Genomic DNA, 24,343 nt, shown 5'->3' with positions numbered 1-24,343 from the left:
ATAATAAACTATTGATATTTTAAATTAATTAAATGGTAAAAAGTATTAAATATAAAATCAAAAAGTACTGTCCCAAATAGTATTCCTAATATATACACTTAAATAACATATATTTTAAGTGTTAGCAGCTAAAATAAATGTAAAAATAGCATAGCAAAATTGTAGGTTCCTTAACACTGAAAAAAACAAAACAAAAAAACAGTAACAGGACAATTTGAACAATCTGCTGTGATTTAAAAAATGAAAATAATGCCACATTGATGACAAAAGACAGTTGTTGCAAAATGTTTTGTTAGATACATTTGTGTAATTTGAATATTATTCATCGTGGGTAAAAGAGGGACAAGCAGAACCAGAGGTGAGACAAGGACTAAACTCATTTAACAACAGTCCTACCAGCTTTAGTTATGCCTTTAATGTAATTTAATAATGGTACTTCCCAACCACCTGCACTATGTTGAAGGCCATCATCACATGTGCGGCTGTGTTAGTTTAAAGAGAGGGTATTACACTTCTGTGGGGTTTTACATTACAGATTTAGAGCACCATGTTAGCTATTATTGTTTTGAAAAAAATATATTCACTGAAAAAATTTAAATTAACACGTTTAGTAAGTTTCAGTTTTGTTTTTGATGCTCTGAGGGCTTGCGGGCTGAGCTTTGGACAAGCTTGTACTGCTAAAAAATAAGGAGGGTTTGAATAGGGATGGGGAGAGATTGCTAAATTACTCAAACACGCATGCATGGATGACATATAAAACCACTTCAGGCATGTTTTTGATGAGGGAACGATGTTATAACTTAGTTATAGCTTAGAAAGCATTACATTTTGCATAATACCCCCTCTTTAAGTCTCTTGGTCTCAGTGCGGCTGGAAGGTTTTGGCCATGTCATCGAGCAGAGCCACCAGCTTCTGCTCCTCCAGAGGAGAGCTGTGGGTCCAGGCCAGGGGCAGGTGGGCGGGCACCATCGCACGGTCTGTCAATCAAAGACAGGGTTTAAAGTGGACAAAACATCTAAACTCCACCCACAACCACAATCCATGGTGAGTAGAGTGAGGAAGAGTGAGTGAGATTAGATGTGAGTCTGATCACAGCAGTATCAGGTGGGGCGGCAGTAGCTCAGTTGGTAGAGCATTCGCCCACTGATCTGAAGATTGGCAGTTTGATTCCAGCTCTTGACATAAACATCACAGGTTGAGCGGTCAGATCCACTGACCCACAGGTTGGCTGGTGTGATTCTAGCTCCCACAGATGAATGCTGTCATTGTGTCCTTGGGCAAGACACTTAACCCACCTTGCCCACAGTGTCTGTGTACACTGGTGTGTGAATGTGTGTGTGAATGGGTGAGTGGTTCCTTGTTGTAAAGTGCTTTGAGTGCCTTGAAGGTGGAAAAGCGCTATAAAAAATGTGACCATTTACCATCACTGGTGAATCTCCCTCAGATGGGCATGACGGTGCATTGGCCAATCAGGAACACGCATAGTAACCTGATTCATCAGCTGGTTTCACTTCGTAGAAAGTGTTCGCAGTGTTAGAATTAGTTTGCTTGAAGGTAGGCGGGTACTTTTTTTCATTTAACCAATCGCTGCTATTTGGTTGTGACGTATGTAATGCGCTGCTAACTGGTATATTAAGTTTTTCCCAAATCCCATAGGAAGAAGAGCAATAACATCTTTCCCCTTGATAAAATTCACCAAACATTCTCTTTGTTCCAGCTTTAAATCCATGATTTTGGGAATCATTGCCACCACAGAATGTTTGGCTCTTCGCTGATTGGCTGGTGTCTGAACTCGCACTTCCGGGGTTCTTGCAAACCATCTAGTGTATTCTGATTCCTGACCTAGTCGCTGGAGAGAAATGAAATTGAGCGGAGGCACTAGGTGGCGTCAAACCCATTGGAGGGAGTGCAGGCTGATATTTGTCTGTATAAAAACTATACATATAATACTGGACATAGCAGGCAAACATTATTACATGACATTTTTGCATGCAGAATCCCTGAAAAGATTATTTTTAGGTCACATTGTCCACATTGTCCTCATAAATAATAAATAGCCTATCTGTTGAAATGTGTTGCATGTTAAATGTACACAATAATATAAACCCTGTGTGTAGTACCTTGGTAGAATCGTCCGTTGGGGTTCTTAGCTGCCGCCTCAGACACAGCGAGCCACAGCACGGTGTCAGCCCCTTGCTCTGGGCTCCTCAGGCTGCTCCTCATCGAGCGGTGGAAGTCTGGCATCGCGTTGGCCACAGCTGCAAAAGTAACACACAAAACCCCAACTAAGACTGTAGTGATTCAGGCATGTAAATGTATCAACAAAGCAAAGTCGTCGTTTGTGTCACTGACAATAACACTTTCAATCCTTTTATGTGATTGGATAATTTAGCAGGGTGATGGGGTTTGCAACTTACTATCAGTGTTCACTATTTGTGGATTTTTCTTTAGAATATTTCTCATGAAAATACTGTGTAATCTTCAGAGGAACACTGGCTCCCATTGGAAACCAGTAACCTTGCACACCAACATGGATTCTAGCGGTATAGCATTGCTGAGGTCACAAACTCATCAGAATCCATGTTCAATCCAACCCAATCACTTTATTTCTATAGTACATTTCACAAACAAACAATTTCTAAAGTGCTGCACAAATACATAATAATAACAACAATAATAAAATGATAAAATGAATGCTCAGATTTAATCATATTAGTCTTAAAATAATAAAAAGTAATAAAAAGTAAAATAAAATATGAGCAAAATCATAGAATAGCAATAAAAAATGAACCCAATAAAATACATTCAAAATAAATAAAAGACACAGAGGACCACACAACTCACGTGGTCTTAAAAGTCAGAGAGTAAAAGTGTGTCTTAAGACAAGATTTAAAACACTCCACTGTGCAGGCTGTTTGGACGTGGGGGGGCAGACCGTTCCAGAGCTTAGGGCCAACCACAGAGAAGGCCCTGTCCCCCTTGGTTTTAAGTCTCGTCTTAGGCACGACGAGTTGGAGCTGACCCTCGGACCTCAGAGCAGTGACCAAACTAACCAAAATGACAATGTCGACAGATGAACTTGAGCAAAAATACAATTTTGTTGTGAACATTGTGCAGAAGGTAAGCACTTTATGCATTTGTGGACAGGGAAGATGTCTGTGCTTTTCGCTCAACTGGATTTAACAAAAGTGAGATTTTTTTGCCTTGTTCCTCTGTTGTGACCCTTTGACCAATCCGATTCAAATACTAGTCATAATGTTCTACCTTTTCTTGGCCATTTTCAGCACCATATAGCACTAACAGCCCAGTCTTGTTCTACAATACCAGATGAGTGATGTAGAAAGAGCAGTGTGTTCTGCAGTTACTTGGCGTGTCGACCCAGCCTGGGTGCATCACAGAGAAGTGGATGTTTGGATGAGCTTTGGCCCACTGCTCCGTCAGGACCACCTGCTGCCTCTGGAAAACAGAAGCACACTTTTAACACAGGACAAGAACGGAATAGAACTTATGCCGTATACCATTTCAACGGTGGTGAGTGTGTAATGTTTTAAAAGTCAATATGATTCATTTTGGGTTGGATATGGGGTGTAAAAATGCACTTTATTAAGCTTTTATTTATTTGGAACATTGTGGTAACTGCGTGAGTAACCTTTTTTTTCTTTTTTACAATTGTTTTTTTACAATTTTACAATGTTGCTTTACCATTTGTATGACTCTTCACAAGTCTCTCATAGAAAGGAAAGGAAGAACCATTTAGAACTACAAAGAGAGCTGATTTTGTGCTTTTATACAAGCCCCTCTCAATTCCAGTCATACGCTAGCAACAACCAACAGTGTCCAGTTAGTTTCTTACCTTTTAGTTGAAAATCAAACACCTAAATGGGACATGAATGTTTGTATTGATCACAGGCTCCTGAAAATATCTTGGTTAAATCCATTTTGTATTTTGGATGATGTCACTGGAAAATATCAATATCAGTTTTTTGCACGATGAGATCAGTGCATTGGCAGACGTCTCCCCACAGTCTGCACTCTGGTTCACAGTTATTGAAAAGCTTCCCAGACTTTTGCCCACTTCTTAGATGACGTCTGAACTACATCACACCTCAATCAGTCCTATTATAACAAATATGAGCTATAATCATGTTTAATCTTCGCATCTGATTGACCTGCCTCTTAAATAGGACACAGCACACACAAGTATTCTCATAATGTAGGGTTTAGACGTCATTAGAAACCATTCAAATTGATTTATATAAGAAAAAAAAAACCTCAAACCTTGCATGTAATCCCACTATTATCTATGATAAAGCCTATATGCACACTGTACTTTCAATGTAATTACTTGCATGCATATTTACTTTAACAGCTTCTTGGCCTTTTTATATTTTTCTATAGAACTTATGATCTATAAATGTTGAACTTTATCATAATTTGTTAGGGATTAGCTCTACAAATTTATCATATTAATCTTGTATCTTAAAGTTTTTTGAACTGACATCAGTCTTCTTTGGGGTTGAATAATGGCACCACTGTCTGAAGTTATTGTTAGTTTTTGTTTCATACAGGTCCACTAATTACAGAGATATTCATTATAAAGCTCAGTTTAAACTGAAACTGAAATGTTTGAATAATATTGTCTACTGTCCCTAGTCTTTTTTTGGACACATTTTAGTGGAAACAAGTTAAATTTGCAGCTCTGTGTTGAAAAATGTATGAATATGGGTGTACTAATCATAACTGAACCTGGGTTGCGAGTTCCCAAACCTGCAAATACAGACCGTCTTGAAAATTTTTAATATCATGCAAAAGTTGAATATTCTTTCATACTATTTTAACTGGGTGTAAGAATAGGAATGGTTTCTCTTAGAACTTGCCTTAATGCGATGTTTCTGGTTACTAGATTAAAGGTGTTGTCTGGAGCAGGCGGTGGTAACGGCTGCTGCTCCTAATGCGCTCCAGGCCCTGTATAGGGTACTCTCCTTCTAGAATCCAGGTAGAGGCTCTTGATGGTGTATATCTGAGGTGGTGGCATATTTTTATGTGGCAGATTACCCTGCTACTATGTTTTTCTGCTCTCAGATTCTCTCAGTTTTCTTAAATCCTCATGAATTCTCTCGCAAATTCTGATCTCAGAGTTTGCTCATAAATAACTTTATCTGTAGAGTCAGTGTAGTTGCTATAGTGTGTGTGTATATATATTAATTGGCTGGTGGAGTATGTGCAATAGAGAATAGTGCAATGTAGTAGCACCTTGCACTTTAAAACATCTAAATTCTCAGAGCACTTTAAGACCACACACCTAGCCCTTTGGGCACTGAAATCTGGGATTCAGTTGTTTGTTTTGGTTTGATTAATCTTAGTTTTTTTGCATTACTAATTTTGGTTTTGGTGTGAGTTTAGTTTAGCTGATTCCAAATAGTTGTTAAATGTGTACTTTTTAAATGTGTAAAATGAACTCTTTTTAATATTTTGAACTAAATAAAGAATTGTATTTTTTCCACTATTTACTGCTTTTGTCCTATGTTTTGGCCAGATTTGCCTGAGTTATTCAATTAAATATATGAAAGTGGGGATCCCGTACTAGCCCTCCTCTGCTACAATATAAAAACAAAGGGGAAGAGAAAGCTTCAAGTTCTTAGACGTCCACAATGGGTCCTAATCAAGAACAAGGCTCAAAAGCTAAGAGATAGTAAAGATGACCAAGCTTGTGATGTAAAAACTTACTGTGTTAAAGTAAAAAGCTATGTAACAACTGAAGGACTTCCAACAGACTGCTTCAGACTTTTTGACCGCTTTTTACTTTATCACAGTTTTTACATTACAAGCTTGGTTATCTTTACTGTTTGTTATTTTTTCTTAATATTCAAATTAAATTACATGGGCTATAGAATTCACATATACATTTTCCTCATTCTCAGCATACAGACAGCATATACTGTAGCTGCAGAGGCACTGATTCATGATGTCTGCAGGTGCTGGGCTTTAGGGAGTCACCATTCAGATCAGAGAAAGGCATTTTAGGTTTAAACCAACTGGATTTCAGCATTGAAACCCAAATGAGGTAATCATTAGGGCTGGGTATCGTTATGAAGCTGCCGATACGATACATACCTCGATATACAGGCCACGATACAATACACACCTCGATACATAGGCCATGATACGATACACACCTCAATACAGTGCTTTTTCGGTTTGATACGATAGATTTCAAATCAATTCAGTACAGTTCAATAAAAAATAATGGCTAATTCATGGCTGTGACACTAAAAGTCTTTGTGAAACCCCTTTTTGTGCAAAGTTCATATGAAACACAAACATTTTAATCCTGAAAACAGTGAAAATGTCAAATGTGTTGCATAAATGAGTTTTTTTCCCCTCTAAACAAACAACAAAACTGTAGCTGTAACAAAATAATATAGTAAAATAAACCAAAAAATAGACTTGGCGATATATTGATACAGCAGCCCACGATATCGATAGTGTATCATTACATTAAATGATACGATATATCGATATTTTGATATTTTTGCACACCCCTAGTAATCATCAACCAAAAACACCAAAAGCTATATTTAATTGAGCATGTTTACCTCATATCTGGGAACACAGTTAAGTCAAGTTTATCAAATTTAAAATCTAAGTATTTATATAATTCTTTTAAATGGCCCATATTACACTATTTTCTGATCTGTTATAATGTTATTTCCTCATTAAAAACATACCAGGAATTGTGTTTTGTTTTATTCACACATATTTAATACACAAATCCTGCAATCAAACAGAAAACGCACTGTTCCACCTTGTGATGTCATGTGGTAATACAGGAAGTGTTCTAATGCGTTTTTAAACACCTCACTAGAAATATTTGGATAATTTCAGCCCTAGATTTGCCAGCCCCTACTGAACAAAAGATAAAAGGTAGTTGTTGACTTGAAAACTTGAAAAAAAGCTTCATGACATCACAAGGTGGAATGGAGCATTTTGAACTTTGGACACTCCAAACCAAACATGTGTGAATGAAACAAAACACAACTTCAGGTATGTTTGTGGGGAGGTAACAACATTATAACATGGCTCAAAGATCACAAGTGAATTCTACTTGATATATTACCTTTAACAAGTGATGATTTTGAGTTGGTATGGTCTTACCTTGTGCTGGGCGTAGACCATGGTGCCGTCATAGCGCCCCCTGTCAGACTGGAGGTTTCCTATCCTCAGCTTCTGCACCAGCATCCCCCCAGAGGACACAGTAATCTGAAAACAAAATCCAAAATCCAGTGTCAATAGTTTAAAAGAATCCACTACAAACTATGTCCAGATGAGAATAGTGTATTGTTGTTCATTTTTTATTTCATTCAGCTGCATGTTGATTTAGTAAGATTTGTATAAAGATGTGTATATTTGCTAATAGATAGGGCGATGTGTGTAGGAGTGTCTCACCACTCGGGGATCTGCGCTCTTCTCTATCAGAGGAATGAGGCACTTGGTGAGAATGTAGACCCCTGGTGGAGGAAGAAAGATTTACCACAAATGAGACTGACCATGGCCCTTATTTTGTGATTTCTCCAAAACATCTTCCACATTAAAGGTCCTATATTACTCAAAATTTACTCTTAGTTATGAATTATGTTATTAGGTTCTTTTTTCAGACCAAAAGTTTGTTTTAGCACTCTTCTTTAGAGTGGTGATGTCACGTCATGTTGCTGTGACATCACGTGACCACTCTGAGGAAGAGTGCTAGTGAGCAGTCGAAACTGTCAGGTATGAAAACAAACTTTTGCTCTGAAAAAATAACCTAATAACATAAATTATTGGAAGACCAAATTAATCTTATTGGCTATGACTCTTGTGAGCTTTAAGCCATGCTCAAAATGTTCCACTCTACCTTGTGACGTAATGAAACGGTAGTTTTCAAGTCAGCAGCAGCTACCTTTTACCTTCAGTTCAGTAGAGATTGGCAATTCCAGGACTGAAATAATCCAGATAATTCTAGTAAAGGTGTATGGAGTTTAAAAATGCAATGAGTCACTTCGTGCATGACCACATGACAACATGGAACTTTCTGTTTCAGACAAGAACTCATCCTAAACACGCAGGATTTGTGTGTTAAATATGTGTGAATGAAACAAAACACAACTCCAGGTCTGTTTGTGATGAGGAAACAACATTATAACAGATCAGAAAATGGCGCAATATGGGCCCTTTAAGTGCTGTTCCAAACGGACGTGCAGTGAGGAGAAGTCACTGAGTTAAGAGGTGTGTGTAACAGCAGAGAGCAGCTTGACGTACAAAACACACCATAGGAGATAGTTCTATTTTTATTTAGAAGCGTGAACGTCTTAATTTAGACATTTCAGACTGCATTGCATACATTTACATATGAAAGAGGAAGCAGGGTTGAGATCAGATCAGAATTTAGTTACAATTTTGTTTTTTGTTCACATTACGGTTGCTAGGTAACATACCTCTGTGTTTGTCATATTCAACCATGAAATACAATTATAAACGTCACCAAAATGAAAAATATAGAAAAGACTAAGCAATTTTTTTTTTTTTTAGTTAAATCTTATAATGATGTTAACAATGTTTTGTAGAAATTAGTATCTTAACCTTTCAAATGCACTCTTGTTTACCTACTTATCTCCATGGAGTTGTTATTGCTTTTCCTGAATGTTCCATGGTATGACATTAAACACATTCATCTAGCATTTATTCTAGTGCTGTCATGCGATTAAAAAAATTGAGAGATTAATTAATTATGATCTGTAATTAATTAATCTAATTAATCTCATTTTAATCTCACCTAAAAATTGCTGAGAAAAGCCTTCAATTTGAGGTATTTTCATTTAAATTCATTATTACATTATTGTGGCAGATCAAAAGACTGATATAGATTTTAAAAAGTGACTTTATAAAGTCATTTATTGTTTAACAAATCTCTCCAAATTGGCTGTTGAGCCCAAGTCTCCATGAATAAGAAACTGTTTGTTGTAAAGTAGCAAAGACGAGGAAATCTGAACATAATAACTTTTGTCTACTTAAAGACAATAAAAAGTCCAGTCTTTCCTTAACCATATTAAAAATATTATTGATAGAGAAATGCTTTATATATGAGATCACTGGTTTTAGTCCTGGTTTAGACCTGGTTTAGACCTACTTTAGTCCTAGTTTAGTCCTGGAATGGATTAATCCTGGTTTTAGTCCTGGTGTTAGTCCTGTTAGTCCTTTTAGTCCTTTCCTGTTTTAGTTCTGGTTTTAGTTCTGGTTTAGTCCTGGTTTAGACCTGGTGGTTTAGTTCTGGTTTTAGTTCTGGTTTTAGTCCTGGTTTAGTCCTGGTTTAGACCTGGTTTTAGTTCTGGTTTTTAGTTCTGGTTTAGTTCTGGTTTTAGTTCTGGTTTAGTCCTGGACTGGATTAGTCCTGGTTTTAGTCTTGGTGTTAGTTCTGGTTTAGAGGCGCACAGGAGGAAGCGCGGTTTACGCGCGTACGCGAGAAAACACGATCCACACGCGGCTCACGGGAGCACGTCGGTGTCCGCGCAGTGTCTACGGAAGGAAACGTGGTCCGCGCGTTCTCAGGTTAATGACGATGATGAATGTTTGTGTGTGTGTGTTTGTGTGTGTGTGTGTGTGTGTGTTGTGTGTTTGTGTGTGTTTGTGTGCGTGTCCCCTCATGTGGCAGGTCACTATAGGACAGTAGTGCAGACATCATGAGCCTATGCAGGTTGTTTTCAGGCGATATTATATTTGTTATTTTCTTTTATATTTCACGTCGGGAGAATAATTTCCAAGACACGAATGTGTTTTTACCTGTGCACTGCTGCTCTGTTCTACTGGCTCTTCCACCTCGTCCATTGTGCGACTGACGGCGCCAACGTGAACATGACGTTTACATCGCTGTTACTGCGCGCGTTTTGTGTGGGTTTCCGGCAATGAGTGGAATTACCGAAATAAAAAAATTTATAAATGTGTTTTGTGTGTGTGTGTGTGTGTGTGTTGTTGTCCCAACAACACATAAAAACAAGTTTTATAATAAAGAAACTCACATACAGAAACACTAAAGTTAGAGATTAAAAATGAGATTAATGCGATTAAAAAACATAACGCGCTAAATATGACTGTAATTAATTAATCGCAATTAACGCGATAATTTGACACCCCTAATTTATTCATTAATTAAAAATGCAATAATTCCTTCTGTGAATAGAGGTGATTCTCCACAGATCTGAATTGTAATGCAACATAAACTGTAACCGCTTGTCTCCTTTGTGATAATCTATACTGTGGAACATTCCAGGCAACGCAATAACATTTCCATGGAGACAAGCGTGTAGCAGACCCTCCACCAGAAAAGTTGCACAGTGCACCTTTAAACTAGGATTCTGTTATAACGTCACTTGAACACAACTGAACTACCAATTACTTAAAACAATTTTTTTCTGTGCTGTCAAAGGTTAATAGAAGAGTCATTATCACATATTAGTCATGTTTTTGTGATTCACGTTTTAAATCCGCTGCTGATGATGAGAGTGGCTTTTGTGAGGCAGAACCAGCGTCACATAACAGAAGTTAATCAAATGTTCTTTCTATTTAATTTTCATAATTGTTTGTAGCAATAATTTTAATCACGATTCAAATTAAATTCAGTCCACAGTCCTGGTTCACTTAAACAGAATAAAAATACATTACATTTTCATTTTTTTCTCATTAAATGTAAACAGGCTAACCATGTTTACATTGTCTGATTTCTGGAGTTATCAGATTATTAAACGCCTGATGTGTGTAATCCAATTTCTTGAACAAAGAAAATTATGTAAAAAGGCCAAACTAATGATGCAATGAAAAAATTTAAGAGAAAATGTTAAAAACTGAAAGAGTTATTTCCAAATGTACTTTGTCTAACAACAGTTACTCTAAAAATCTATTGATTAAAGTGACTTTACTCAACTTCTTTCACGTTATTAATTAAAATCAGTTTTCCCCCAGTACAGATTTATTGTAAAAGCAGCTCTTAGGGTGAAAATGGTATTGATGTCTGTGCCTAATTATAGAGTGCTTTATTCTCAAAACAAGATATATGAAAAAAGTGCCAATGTTTGTTAGCTTTACCGTCACAGTAAACTCTGCTCTGGCCTTTGAAAGTTGTGAAAAACTAATCACTGTGAATAATTAGGATGCTCAGAATGCATGAGGGAAGTGAGTAATAACTATGGGCCACTGCAAACTCTTTAAAATGAACTTCTTTAACTTAGTTTCTTTTGTGCATATACAACCACCCCAAAATCAGATCTAATTATTAGGTTATCTGATTACTCTAGTTATCTGATTTGTACTGGGTTATCTGCTTACTCTAATTATCTGATTTGTACTACATTACTTGATTATTCTTGTTATCCAATTTGTAATGGGTTATCTGATTCCTCTAGTTATCTGATTATTCTAGTTATCTGATTTGCATTTGTTATCTGATTTCTCTAGTTATCTGATTATTCTAGTTGTCCAATTTGCATTTGGCTATCTGATTTTTCTAGTTATGATCATTCTATTTATCCAATTTGTACTGGGTTATCTGATTCACCTAGTTATCTGATTATTATAGTCATCCAATTTGCATTGGGTTATCTGATTTCTCTAGTTATATGATTATTCTAGTTATCTGATTTGCATTGGGTTATCTGATTTCTCTAGTTATCTGACTTGTAATGGGTTATCTGATTACTCTTGTTATCTGATTATACTGGCCATTTTCATACAATCGGTGACTCACCCAGGACGTTGGTGGCGAAGCTCTTCTCCAGCCCCTCTGCGTTCACTTCCCTCTGACTCATAATGGCGCCGGCGTTGTTGATCTGTGAGTTTATAAATTGAGAAAGTCAAACATGAATCATATGACACTAGAAAGTACACTGTAAGAAGGGTGGGATATTAGGGCCAAAGAACAGTTTCTATTTTTGATCTTCAAGAGAGATTTTTTTTCTTTATATTTTAAAGTTAAAGATAGTTAACTCGTTGCTCAAGTTGCTGTACCAGATTTTTAAAAATGTGTCTTTAAAATGTGAAAAACAGAACTAGTTCATTTTAAACAGTTTGCAGTTGTCCAAAGTTATTCCTCACAAACCTTATGCATTCCAAGCGTATTATTATTATTATATTGTTATTACCATGATGAGTTTATAAGCACTTTTCACAAAATTCAGAGACCAGAGCAGACAACAACTAGCCAGGCTGGGGCCACCTAGTGCCTTCACTCAATTTCATTTCTTTCCAGCGACTAGGTCAGGAATCAGAATACACTAGACGGTTTGCAAAAACCCCAGAAGTGCGAGTTCGGGCACCAGACAGTCAGCGAAGAGCCATACATTCTGTGTTGGCAACGATTCACGAGATCAGTGATTTAAAGCTGGAACAAAGAGAATGTTTGGTAAATTTCATCAAGGGGAAACACGATTTGGGAAAAGCTTAATATACCAGTTAGCCCCGTTGGCGGCGGATTACATACGTCATGACCAAATAGCAGCGATTGGTTAAATTAAAAAAATTCTAATGCTGCGAGGTCAGACGGTTTCTACCAAATGAAACTGGCTGATGAATCAGGCTAGACAACAACTATGATTATCAACGAATTTTGCTCCATGTAACTTTTCTGGATCCACCACCTGTATGTCTCCTGCATGGAGATGTTATAGCTTGCTCTGAAATGTTCCGCTGTATGACATACTGTACATCTATATGGAGATAAGCAGAGGATGGAAGGTGGTCCAGCTCACAGTAAGGATGCTTGTTTTTCAAGACATCTTTCTAGCAAGAAAAACTATCAGAAATGCATGGAAGCAAGATAGATATTGTAGAACATTCCATTCCAACCCATAAAATCTCCATGGAAACAAAGAAGTGGTGGAAAAATTATATAGTTAATCTTTGACATAATTATATTTAAGATTTTGCGAAAGATCTTAGTTAGGTTTCTCAAGTGTAACAATTTGGCATGAGTAGTAATTACATAATTGTTACCTAGTAACCATAATGTTAACATCAACCAAAACTCGTAATGATTTTACCAGGACATTGAGCGTCTTGTATTTCCTTTTGAAGCTCTCTGCGAACTCCCATACTTTCTTAGTCTCAGATAGATCCAGGATGTGCACGTATATCTCCTGCAAACCAAGATCAATGTATTTATTTTTTTGTATATTAGTGTTATATAGCAGTTTTCCAGATGGTTTATTCTTGTTCTTACTTTGTTTCCCGTTTCCTTCACTATGTCGGCTCGGGCTTCCTCAGCCTTGTCCTTATTTCTGCAGACCATGTGGACCGTGCCCCCTGTATGAATATGAAACTGTGTTAAGCGGCGTTAGCGTTAATGTCGTGTAATGTACCTCTCTTAGCATGTCTCACCTCTCTTAGCGATACCCATTGCAGTAGCCTTCCCAATGCCGCTGTTGGCTCCGGTGATCATGAACACGCGTCCAGCCAGAGACACCTCCAGGTCCTTCTCCACAAACTGCTTCGATGCAGCCAGGAATGGACTCCTGCAACATACGAGCTCTGTGTTTGTAAAAAAGAATTTCCTCTCAGGGACAACAGACGACTTAAGTCTAAAAGTGTAAGCTCGAACTTAAAATCTGCTCAAGGTTTTTTCCTATGACACAACAATCCTGGGAAAACCAAATGTTTATACATGCATGAATGAAGCAATATACAACACCAGGTAAGTTTTAGATGAGAGAACAATAACGTTGCTAAAATCTAAATTATTAAAAGTCAATTTTGCATAATATAAATAAAAAATACAAAAGTTATATGCACTGAATACTGTACAGATACAATGGAGAGGTCAGTGCGATAACAGCTCTGTTCTGTGTGAGCCACTTCAGACTGCCCTATTGTCCTGGTGCTGTTATGGCCGTCAGGAGAGGGAGGGGCATTTAGACCGAGGCATGGGGCAGTAGAAGGGTAAAAGAACGCTCTGTGCATTGGTGTCAAGCTGAAACCCATTAGCTCGGGTCAGAGGAGGTCAGAGGAGGTCAGGGAGAGAGGAGATGGACACTAGACAAAGGGGAAGACTGCAACAATCACCAAATCTCACCACACGGACAGGGCGATCAGGGATACGCAGTCTGAATAGTTTTAATAATAGATTAGACAATTACAGAAGTCACAAAATCAAATCAAAGAAATTGTATGATTTTAAGAATATTCACCGCTATTGACATTAGGGGTAGGTAGTGTTGTCACAATACCAACATTTCACACTCGATTTCAATACTAAGGAATCATGGAAGTATAATAGATCCATGTAAGGAATATATTCAGTACTCAATAGCAGGTCTCATACAACGATGATTATAAAAACAGTATTTCTTAACTCTTGCTTAATATAATAGATTATGATTTTCAACATTAAATATACATAGTACTTTCTTTAATATTACCATGTGGCCTTATATCTGCATAATCCCTCAGTCATCCAAGCAGGTTCCATAGTGGTCCATGAGCATATACTAGTCTATATGCTTTTATACTAGTTTTAGTATTGGTTAGTATCTGATTTTTTGATACTTTTGACAACCCCAGGGCATGTGATAAAATTGCTTTATTCATTTTCTTAACATTAACAATACAGAGTCACTTAACACAACTGAAGTCAAATGTCATCCTCCAAACCTCCTCTAAACACAAAAGACACAGAGGGTTGATCGAGGGCCGTAGACTGGTGCTCATTACAGTGAATAATTGAAATATGTGCATGTTTAACACGTTAGAATGAGCCATCAGTCTTTATTCACGCTAAGATCATTAAAACCACACACTAAATATTAAAAATTAGCTTTATCAAGGTAGATTTTCAAAAAAACTTGTAGTAAAAAGTTTTTAATTGATGCAAGGTAATCTGGGCCAATTCACCTGGAAGCCTGAGGGCCGCATTTGGCCCACGGGCGATAGTTTGGACATGCCTGATCTAAGATCTAACTGGTCAGGACTACCTTAGCCTACCTGAGGATTTCACAATATTGTACTTATTTTGGGTTGATACGGAAAACCATAATGCATATAGGTAACCCATCCAGGCACAGGGAGAAAGATACAAACTCCACATGGAAAGGTTTGGGAGACCCAGGAATTGAACTCAGAACCTTCTTGCTGTGAGGCAGAAATGATAACTGCTCAGCCACCATGTTGCTAACTAACACTCTGTTCAAATGAAATCAGGCAGTTTGGCCAGTACAGCTGCTCTGGGTCATGACTGTAAAAACATGTCACATATTATCAGTTGAAATGATTTGCATCCAGTTGGTTTATAGTGATAGTGCAGAAGCTCAGTCACCTGCTGGGAGCTCAGAGTGGAGTCGCTACTCTTCCACAGAGCTGCAGTGGAGATGGCCTGATCCAGCTTTCCTGACAATTTGAGTCTTGAACAAAATATCCTCTTGCTACATCACACCGATATCAAGTGGCGATAAACTGAAAATGAATAGATTTTCCCTCTTTCAAAGTCTTTAATAAAGGTTTAGAGATAAGCTTGGTTAGCACAACTGTACATTAACTTTAGTCTCATTTTATTAAAGGAGAAACATTATCTTTTTTGGAGTTGTAAGCTAATAGATAATTATTTTACATTCAGTTCCTTGTAAAACTCAGTCTTACTTGATCTCAAACAGTTTAACAAAACACAAAATAGGTCCATTGACTTCTTGTTCAAAACAGCAGAACTGATAAGTCTTGTTTCATAGGGGTCTTTTCTTTTCTTTTTTCTTTTTTGGGCAATAGTAAGTTAATACAGATTAGTAGGTGGGAATAGGGGATAAGTGAAGACAGAGATTTTCATGCATGTAAATCAATCAAAATAGGAAAAAGTAAGACAGAACAATAGCTATTACAACATGGTTAAAAGTTTGAAATCAGTTTTGCTTAATAGCCTATGCCCCCTTCAAAGACCTTTCCATTAACATGATAACAGTAGACCATCTTTTAAATATTTCATTTCTAGGAACTAATTCTTACTTGGTGAACTCGGTGAGCCCCTTGACGAACCAGGCGAAGTTGCGGTACAGAGACATGATGCTGCGGGGTGATGGTGCTCTGTCTGTGGCTGTAGTGGTCCCAGTCTCTGGTCTCTGGCTCCGGTGTGCCCTTCGGTCCCTCTCCCGCTGTCTCTCCCCTTTGTAGCCTGCCCTGACCCCACGTGCGCAGGGACTCTCCAAGACCCGGGTGAGCGGGTTGGAGGGTCACGTGAGGACAAGGGCCGGGCAGATCTATAGGCTTTTAGAACACGCTGTTGTTGGTTAATTTTAGGTGCAGTTGTTTCACAGCTCGCTACTGCCACTCACTTTACTGACAGTGGACGTAGGTTAAGCCATTTGGCTGTTGTTATTTTTTACTGGCTTATCATCATTAAAACGTTGGTTCATTAGTGCTTATGATTGTTATAAGAATTTAAAGTCGCACTATGGAACTTTTGTAGAGGGTCCATCTTGCTTGACTCCATGTTATTCTTCCTGAAATGTTTTACAGTGTGGCATTTAATTTAGCTGTCTCCATGGAGCCAAGCAGCCACATCACCAGGCCAAGTGAGAGGTCAGTGATAACAATGCATCTTTTTGTGGTAGTTTTGGGAAATAAAAACACTTATTTAACTTTAATTCCAGTTTAATTACATACTGTTGTCTGTTGTCCAACTGGATGTCTTACGCAGGAGAAGGAAATATGGGTCCGGGAAGAAAAGTCAACATAGTATGATTTCAAAAGAGAACTTAATCCACGAGTGCTCAAATGAAAAAATAGATATATTTACAGGTTTCAATAGCTCCTGAACTGGTGTCTGCAGTTCACACAACTCTCCTCCTCAAAACACATACTGCCTCTGTGCAGATGGGAGTCTCCTTTTATAGTACAAGGCTCCTCCCCCAAATCAATTAACAAACAAAAACTTTTAATACCAAAAATCATAAACATTACCAGAAACCAAAATATCCTAATAATAACCTTTAAACACAGATAGGAAAAAAATATAATATTAAAAACGGGAAGTCACCTGACGTTCTTCTTGACGTCACACACGCGCGCGCTACGTGACGCCATATATAAAGAGGAAGCTTCTTTATCTCGGATTGGCCGATGGACACACGCTGAAGGGCGGCAGACATGGAGGGAAGTTTAAAAACTGAAGTATGGCTATGGAGAAGGGAATGTTTGTGCAACAATCAAGTGTGCACCCATGACTGTTGCAATAGAGATGTGCGGAACCCCTGGGGATAGCGGCAAAAAGACAGGTAAGTGAAACATCTGTGTGCGTATGCGTGTGCGCATGGTAAGACTATGAAGGCCAGAAGGCACAAGTTAGACAGCAATATACCACAATTGAGATAGTGGTATGCCAATGGTGTGCCAAGGGAAGATCATGGTGCAAGTATAGCTTGTGTGAGTCAATGTTAAACTGAGATGTACGTGGAGAATAAATTACTTAAATTCTCTTACACACACTGTGGATCATCTCAGGCAAAGCAATAACATCACCACGGAGGAAAGCAGATGGTGGACCCTCCACCAGAAAAGTTACAAGAGCACCTTTGAAATTCATTCAGTACTACTAGGCTTATTTTATGAAAACCAAAATTTGACTTTCACTGTTTACGAGTAGTTTAGAAAAGTAACATCAGCACATATTGTAGGCTACGGTCTGCAACTGTGGCAACTCAAAATTGGGGTCTGATTGGTGGTTTTCAGATTTTAGAATGTGACGATGTCTTGTACTTTCCCACAAAATATCCAAAAGGTAAATTTATAAATAAATGTTGATAATTTCTAATAGTCACTAGACTCTAGAACTCACTTTATTACAACACAAATCTGCATTTTAACGATATTCATTTTAGTATTCTGTATTAAATATTACTAACGCTGTAATGTAATCTGAAAACAATGAGCTAATATCTTCCAACGACATGAGAATAAAAATACTGAGTAATTAAAAGTATTTATTTATTTTATACTGTGGGAGACTAATGCCATTCACTCTTGGACCGTCTTCCGTGTTTTCTCCCTTTGAGCACAGCGTCCTCAGTCTCTACCTGTGCGCTGTCCGTTACGCACGGCCTTTTTTCCATTTCAACCAATGAGCGTAGGAGCGGCAGGGCGTCGAGAGGTGCGACAGGAGAAGTGGCAAAGCGTCAAGAGGTGAGCGGCAGGAGGTGCGCCGGAGCGTCAAGAAGGGCGGCAAAGCGTCAAGAGCGTCAGGAGCGGCAGGGCGCGACGCGACGCGACAGAGTAGACGGCAGACGGAGCGGTGTGCACGGGTTTATGGAAAGATCAACAAGGTCGCTCCATCCTCGACATGTTTAGGAGGGCTTCACCTGGCTATAGAAACGCACAGGTGGTCGATTGTCGCTGGATAAACTAGAAGGGTTTGAACTCGGGTGAACTTTTACGGAGTGCTCTTCCAAAATGGTGAGTAGATAGACGCACCGAGTTAGCTTGTTTTATGCTGTTAGTTATTACGTCTATTATAACAACATGTGCCCTAAAATACCATGGCCTATGTTATCTCAATAGGCTATAGAGGAGTTTACAAGATTCAACTTTTACGCACGTTATCATTTTCAGTCTCGTCTTTCTAATAGTGCAGTAGTAGGCTATCATAATAACATTTGCCCTACCGTACCTTACGTTATCTAAAGAGCCTATTAAAGGAACGTATACGGTGCTTAGAACTTTTTCATTAGTAGTACAGACTTCCTCGTTCAAAGTCCTATGCCAGGGGACTGATATGACAATCTTGGCTGTAATTTATAGCATCAGATAACGTGTCTTACTTATGTTCACATAGGACGTTGCAGTAGTTGCAGTAGTTGATTACCCTGGCAAATTCATGCAAATACCTGCGTCCTCCTGTAGCCCGTTTGGTTGCAGGTGGACTACATGTGCTAAATAGGTTTCTCAGCCCTGATTTAGTTCTGCTTTAGTCCTGTTTTGTCATATTTTTTCCATAGAATTGAACTAGAATTTAACCAGAACTAAATCAGATACGGTCAGATTTGATTAGATACATGCAGTGTTAACCAGGATTAAAGTCCACTAAACCGGGATCAAACGAGGACTAAATTGGGACTAAACCAGGCCTAAATAGGTTTAAACCAGGACTAAAGGACTACACCAAAACAAAACCACGACTACACAAACATGAAATCAGAACTAAACCAGGTCGGAACCAGGAATACACAAGGATTAAGTGAGGACTAAGTCTGGATTAAATCAAGTGAATACTCCACGTCTAAACCAGAATTAAACCAGAACTATAGCAGGTTTAAACCAAGATTTAACTAACACTACAGTGGGACTACACCAGGACTAAATCAAGTTTAAACCAGAACTAACCAGGTCTACCCCAGGCCCACACATGCTCTCGGGGTCTTTCCTTCAGGTTAAATGATAATAGTGATTGCAGGCTCCATATTGTGACATTGTTGACTTACTTTATTGTTGTTAGAGATAAAATCACTCTGTTTTTCTTGGTACATCGTTAACCAAAGAACCAGGCGTGTCCATGTTTGAACAGGGATTAAAAAGGGTTAAAGTAGCTCAGTGGAATGTCAGGGATGTGTCTAATTAATGGAGCATTTGGAACAAGGGGATATTGTGCAAAAGTGCATGTGTTATTTATTTGTGTCTACAATTCAAACATCTGAAATTGAATGTACAGAATATAAGCAGTTTTCAAAGAAATTACACCAAGTTGTATCCTGGAATTAGGCCTTACTATCTCTAAATTCATGAGTGAACTGATATCAGAACTAAACCAAGTCAAAACTAAAAGGAAATATTAGAAAATTACTAATACTTTAGTATTTCAAGTTTTTGTGATTGAGAGCCATCTTTAACCAATCACAGTGTGAACTCTCAGAAAAAGGCAATAAAATGATTGTCTAGTCTGTTATTTAATATTTTGTCTTTTGCAATTCTGTAGCATTCTGCCCTGGACAAACTTCCTCTTGAGGACAATAAAGTTTGTTAATTTATTAATTATTAATTCAGTGGTAGTGTGGGCATAATAAAAACAACATCGAATTATCTCAATTTTATTTTGTCTTATTAAACATTTAGTACCATGGTTAGTATTTGCTTGGTAATGATAAAAAGGGATGTACTTTATTCAGGTTTGCCCCTGTAATTAAATAAAAATTGGGACCAATTGGGGGGTCAGCTACCACAGATGAACACTGTGTGAATAGTTCACCTGCCTCATCCTCAGTGTCTGTAAACACTGGTGTGTGAATGTGTGTGTGAATGGGTGAATGGTTCCCTGATGTGAAGGGTGCATTAAAGGTGGAAAAGTGTTATATAAATATGTTTTTCTCTTCCTCAGATGCACTTTTTGCTGCTGTTCAGCCGCCAGGGGAAGCTGCGTCTGCAGAAGTGGTTCACTCCGCTCACAGATCGAGAGAAGAAGAAGGTGATCCGGGACATGATGCTGATGGTTCTGTCCCGACCCCCCAGAACCTGCAACTTCCTTCAATGGAGAGACCTCAAAATCGTATACAAGAGGTGAAAAATTACACATTTACATGCTCTCATGCTCAGTACTCGCTGGATATTAAATGGATGGGTATCCAGAGTTTTCATAGTGACTTGTAAATGTGATGCATCTTTCAAATGGTGAAAAGGCCACAAAATGTCACATATAAACAGGAAGCTGAATGAAAATATATGCTCTGTCTGGTTTAAAATGGTACATTTGCCAGTTCCTTAACCTACATATGGGCAGTTGAACATAAGGAGAGATGCACTTTATTGTCCCCGTAGGGAAATGTGTCCATCCTACAATACCGCTGGGGCAACCTGTCAGGAGCAGTTTGCCCAGATCTTGAGGTAGGCTTGGTCAGGGCTACCTTAGCTCAGCATAGACATACTTGATGTGTAACTGTCAATGAGTTCTAGCCACTGAATGCTGCGCTAGCATAGATTAATAAGAGCTGCAGGTGCTGAGGTTTCAGTATGCAGATGATATAGTAATTTTAGGTTTTATTTCAAATGTGTTTTTCTCAAAGGATCTGGAAACTTAAAATAATGAGCCCATTGTGATTTCTTAATGGATAATCAGCAAAAACACAAGATGCAAACAATTGAATGTTTCTTGTAAATGATAATAAATCCACATTTCATATGTTATCAATCAAGGCAATATTTGAGCTGAATGTGTGCTTCATATGTGTAGACACGTATTTGTCCATTACAGTGTCTCTCTGGTCTAAATGCAGATACGCCAGTCTGTACTTCTGTGCTGGTTTGGAGGACCAGGACAACGAGCTGCTCACTCTGGAGATTCTGCACAGATACGTGGAGCTACTCGATAAATACTTTGGAAATGTGAGAAATATTAAATACCTCTCAAAAGTTTAGTCACACCCTCTCATTCAATGTTTTTTTAATTTATTTTGACTACTTTCTACATTTTAGATATGGACAGAATATAGATATGAAATGTATGAAGCAAGAAAAAAGTTACATAATTCTACTGAATATATTTTTGACAAAGAAGGTGGCTACTTTGAGGATTTGAATATAGAATGAAGAAAAAAAAATAGTTATTCACCTTTTTGTCTTTGCAATATTATTCCATATATCTTACTTCTTATGATGTGCATAGAAACTGTACAATTACTTAAAATAAAGAAAAAAATAATGAGAGGGTGTGTCCAAACGTTTGATAGGTACTGTGTATAACAAATCTTTACCAATCCAACATGAAATATTCTGTTAAAATTTGTGTGCATTATTTAGTCCATACTCTGTCCTGGGGTAGACTGACAGATGCCCCACTGTGGCACCTGGTGTGCCCAGCGGTCTCCCACCCAAGTACTGAACAGGGCCCAGCCTTAGATTCCCAGATCAGATCTGATTGGGCATTGCCAAATTTATGGCGGATTATGCTGTAAAAGGGGAAATTAAATGTTAAAGGTGCTGTACCTGATGTCTTACAACAAAACAAAACAAACAGAACTAGTTCATTTAAACTGTTTGCAAAGATCCAAAGTTATTCCTCAATTATGTTATGCATTGCATACACCCCAATGAGTTTATATGCACTTTTCACAAATCTCAGAGACCAGACCGGAGGTTTGCAGTCACAGTAAAGCTAACAACAACTAGCATGCTAGTTCCTGAATATTGTACAATAAAACACTTGATGTAGACAGAGCCAGACAGCACACAGCAGACCTATTTTGACCTCAAAGTTGCTTGTACAATATATCAGTATAGCAAAGACACATTTTGCCCAAATGCATGGGAATAATCAGGCACAGATCCTTTAAAATGCAGTTCGTTATTACATTATTATACATTATATTGTGTCTTCTATGTGTAAGGTGTGTGAGCTCGACATCATCTTTAATTTTGAGAAGGCTTACTTCATTCTGGACGAGTTTCTGATGGGAGGAGAGGTCCTGGAGACATCCCGAGTGGCTGTGGCTGGAAGTCTGGAAGAAGCTGACACTTTACAGGAGGTACAAGCAGGAGAGTGCAGTGTGGAACCACACAGACAGTACAGTGATGGCATTGTTTTGTTTTCAATGGTCTGTGCTAGGGTTGGGCCGTATCCAAATTTTGATACCATTAAACCTTCTCAGGATTTTACCACGGTATACCGTAGTACCAACATGTTTTAGTACGACTTTGGGAAGCTACAAAGCCACACCGCTGTATGGTCTATGCATATGACCTGCAGATTTATAATCTCTGAAATGTTTCACATGAACCAACACGATAGACACAGAACAGACTCACCGTCAACTGCACATCCTCTGTCACAGAGAGAACACTCATAATTCCAGAGTCATGTCCTTTAGTCCAACAGAAGCTGAACCGCATCAGCAGCACAAGAAGTGAGCTGTTTTTAGGTGCTTATAGTTCATGCAAATGAGCCATGTGGTTTTAAGTTTCATTTCTGTAAAATGTAAAGAAATGTGCGCCTGAAGCCAAAATGCTGCGAAATTGCAGAAGTACAAGTATTTTATTGGGGAGCAACTCGCTTGTCTTGGTCTACCTTATGAGCGTCACGTGACAGCGGAACAAAACTAATCGAATGTTATCTCCCCAGGCAGTCAAAAGAAACATTATAGACACTATTAGTTTTAAATCGTGATAGCATTAAACTGAAAATACAACCACACATTCATTTGTGCTGAGCAAACAAATTTAGGTATCAATGAATTATTATATTATATTACATTACATTACATTACATTACATTATATTATATTATATTATATTAGGTCCTTATACGCTGAGTGTCTTATCCAGTTCATATGGTTCCCATGAATAGAGCCGAGGACGGTGGTCTCCACATTCTTATATTTGCCCTCATAGTCTTAAAGAAGATGAGCAATAAATTGCTATTCAAAAGGATACTTTTACTTGTTGTTGTCATAACTCTATTGTAGTAACTTTACTTAAGGCATTAATAAGTGACATATTTACTCCAAAAACTCAAATCAAGAAGAACCCTATGTCACAATAATCTTGTATAAATCAATAGGAGTACATACAACAACATTAGTTACTGCTGATTTAGTCCCAGTTCAGTCCCGATTTTGATGTTGTCTATCTGCAAGTGTGAATGCCATAATGGGGAATATTTTAGACAAAGCAATAACATGTTGTGAATTTGGGTCAAAGCATCTTTTTATGTCATTTCAGACAATGGAGGAATACATGAGCCGACCTGCCTACTGAGCTCAGCTCGACTTCATAATGGAACCTAAAGAGAAAATTTTATAATTTTGTATGTAACTTTTATTTCAAATCATGTAAAAATAATAGAATGTTATAATTATTTATAGTCAAGTGCCTTTGGGAATAATTCTTTGCAAATCTCAGGGAATTTCCTGCATAAATGTCTTTCTACAGATGTGTGCTTTTCTTGAACCACAAACACTACACCTGTTTCCACAAGCTCAGGTGGAAAATTATACTCAAGTAAGAGTAGTGTTACTAAGAAGAAAAGAGTATTTGGTACTACTAATATTAGTATTACTGCTGTTACTGCTATACCACCAATACTACTCTAGTAGTTATTACTGCTGCTATCCTACAACTACTAACATTGGCATTACTACTACTTCTACCACTTACCTACCATTATTGGCTTTTATCTGCTGTGATTACTTGAAGCAGCTACTACTAATATGTCTACTACTGCTAATGCAATTACTCTAGTAGGCTACTAGTATTACTATCCTGCTTATACTACTAATCTTAGTAACAGTGCTATTTTTACTCCTGCTACTATTTGTAATATTGCTTTATTGCTTCTAACTTCTATATTAATACTACAACTACTACTGCT

General features: G+C 37.9%; 2 protein-coding genes across 3 annotated transcripts; one reads left to right on the top strand and one right to left on the bottom strand.

The window, feature by feature from the left end:
- Positions 1-337: 337 nt before the first annotated feature.
- dhrs12la (dehydrogenase/reductase 12-like a) lies at positions 338-16,134 on the bottom strand. Of its 2 annotated transcripts, none has more exons than XM_055166995.1 (10): positions 16,006-16,134; positions 13,399-13,532; positions 13,241-13,323; positions 13,062-13,157; positions 11,771-11,852; positions 7,447-7,508; positions 7,156-7,260; positions 3,366-3,474; positions 2,121-2,258; positions 338-977 (listed from the first exon to the last, which is right to left on the bottom strand). In XM_055166995.1, exons 1-10 carry the CDS (start codon positions 16,059-16,061, stop codon positions 862-864), a joined length of 981 nt encoding a protein of 326 aa, XP_055022970.1. In that variant the 5' UTR covers positions 16,062-16,134; the 3' UTR covers positions 338-861. The 2 variants fall into 2 exon arrangements, with proteins under 2 accessions (XP_055022970.1, XP_020774239.2); XM_020918580.2 differs by having other exon boundaries at positions 3,366-3,456.
- On the top strand, positions 13,308-23,755 carry ap1s3a (adaptor related protein complex 1 subunit sigma 3a). Its single transcript, XM_055166996.1, has 6 exons — positions 13,308-13,325; positions 14,467-14,478; positions 20,363-20,541; positions 21,255-21,363; positions 22,365-22,502; positions 23,695-23,755. Exons 1-6 carry the CDS (start codon positions 13,308-13,310, stop codon positions 23,728-23,730), a joined length of 492 nt encoding a protein of 163 aa, XP_055022971.1. The 3' UTR covers positions 23,731-23,755.
- The last annotated feature ends 588 nt before the right edge of the window (positions 23,756-24,343 follow it).

The sequence above is a fragment of the Boleophthalmus pectinirostris genome, unplaced genomic scaffold (genome assembly GCF_026225935.1).
Source record: "Boleophthalmus pectinirostris isolate CB_2022bp ecotype Guang Dong unplaced genomic scaffold, ASM2622593v1 HiC_scaffold_9, whole genome shotgun sequence".
Classification (NCBI taxonomy): Eukaryota; Metazoa; Chordata; class Actinopteri; order Gobiiformes; family Gobiidae; genus Boleophthalmus; species Boleophthalmus pectinirostris.
Note: the sequence above shows the minus strand (reverse complement) of the source record. Positions and strands in the feature narration are given on the sequence as shown.

Excerpts from the sequence above, each read along its gene's own strand:
- ap1s3a (XM_055166996.1), top strand. Across the intron at positions 21,364-22,364 it reads TCGATAAATACTTTGGAAAT|GTGTGTGAGCTCGACATCAT; the intron begins GTGAGAAATATT and ends TCTATGTGTAAG. Across the intron at positions 22,503-23,694 it reads AAGCTGACACTTTACAGGAG|ACAATGGAGGAATACATGAG; the intron begins GTACAAGCAGGA and ends ATGTCATTTCAG.
- dhrs12la (XM_055166995.1), bottom strand. The coding sequence starts at position 16,061 with ATGTCTCTGTACCGCAACTTCGCCTGGTTCGTCAAGGGGCTCACCGAG. Across the intron at positions 13,324-13,398 it reads AATGGGTATCGCTAAGAGAG|GGGGCACGGTCCACATGGTC; the intron begins GTGAGACATGCT and ends ATATTCATACAG. Across the intron at positions 7,261-7,446 it reads AGAGCGCAGATCCCCGAGTG|ATTACTGTGTCCTCTGGGGG; the intron begins GTGAGACACTCC and ends TTTTGTTTTCAG.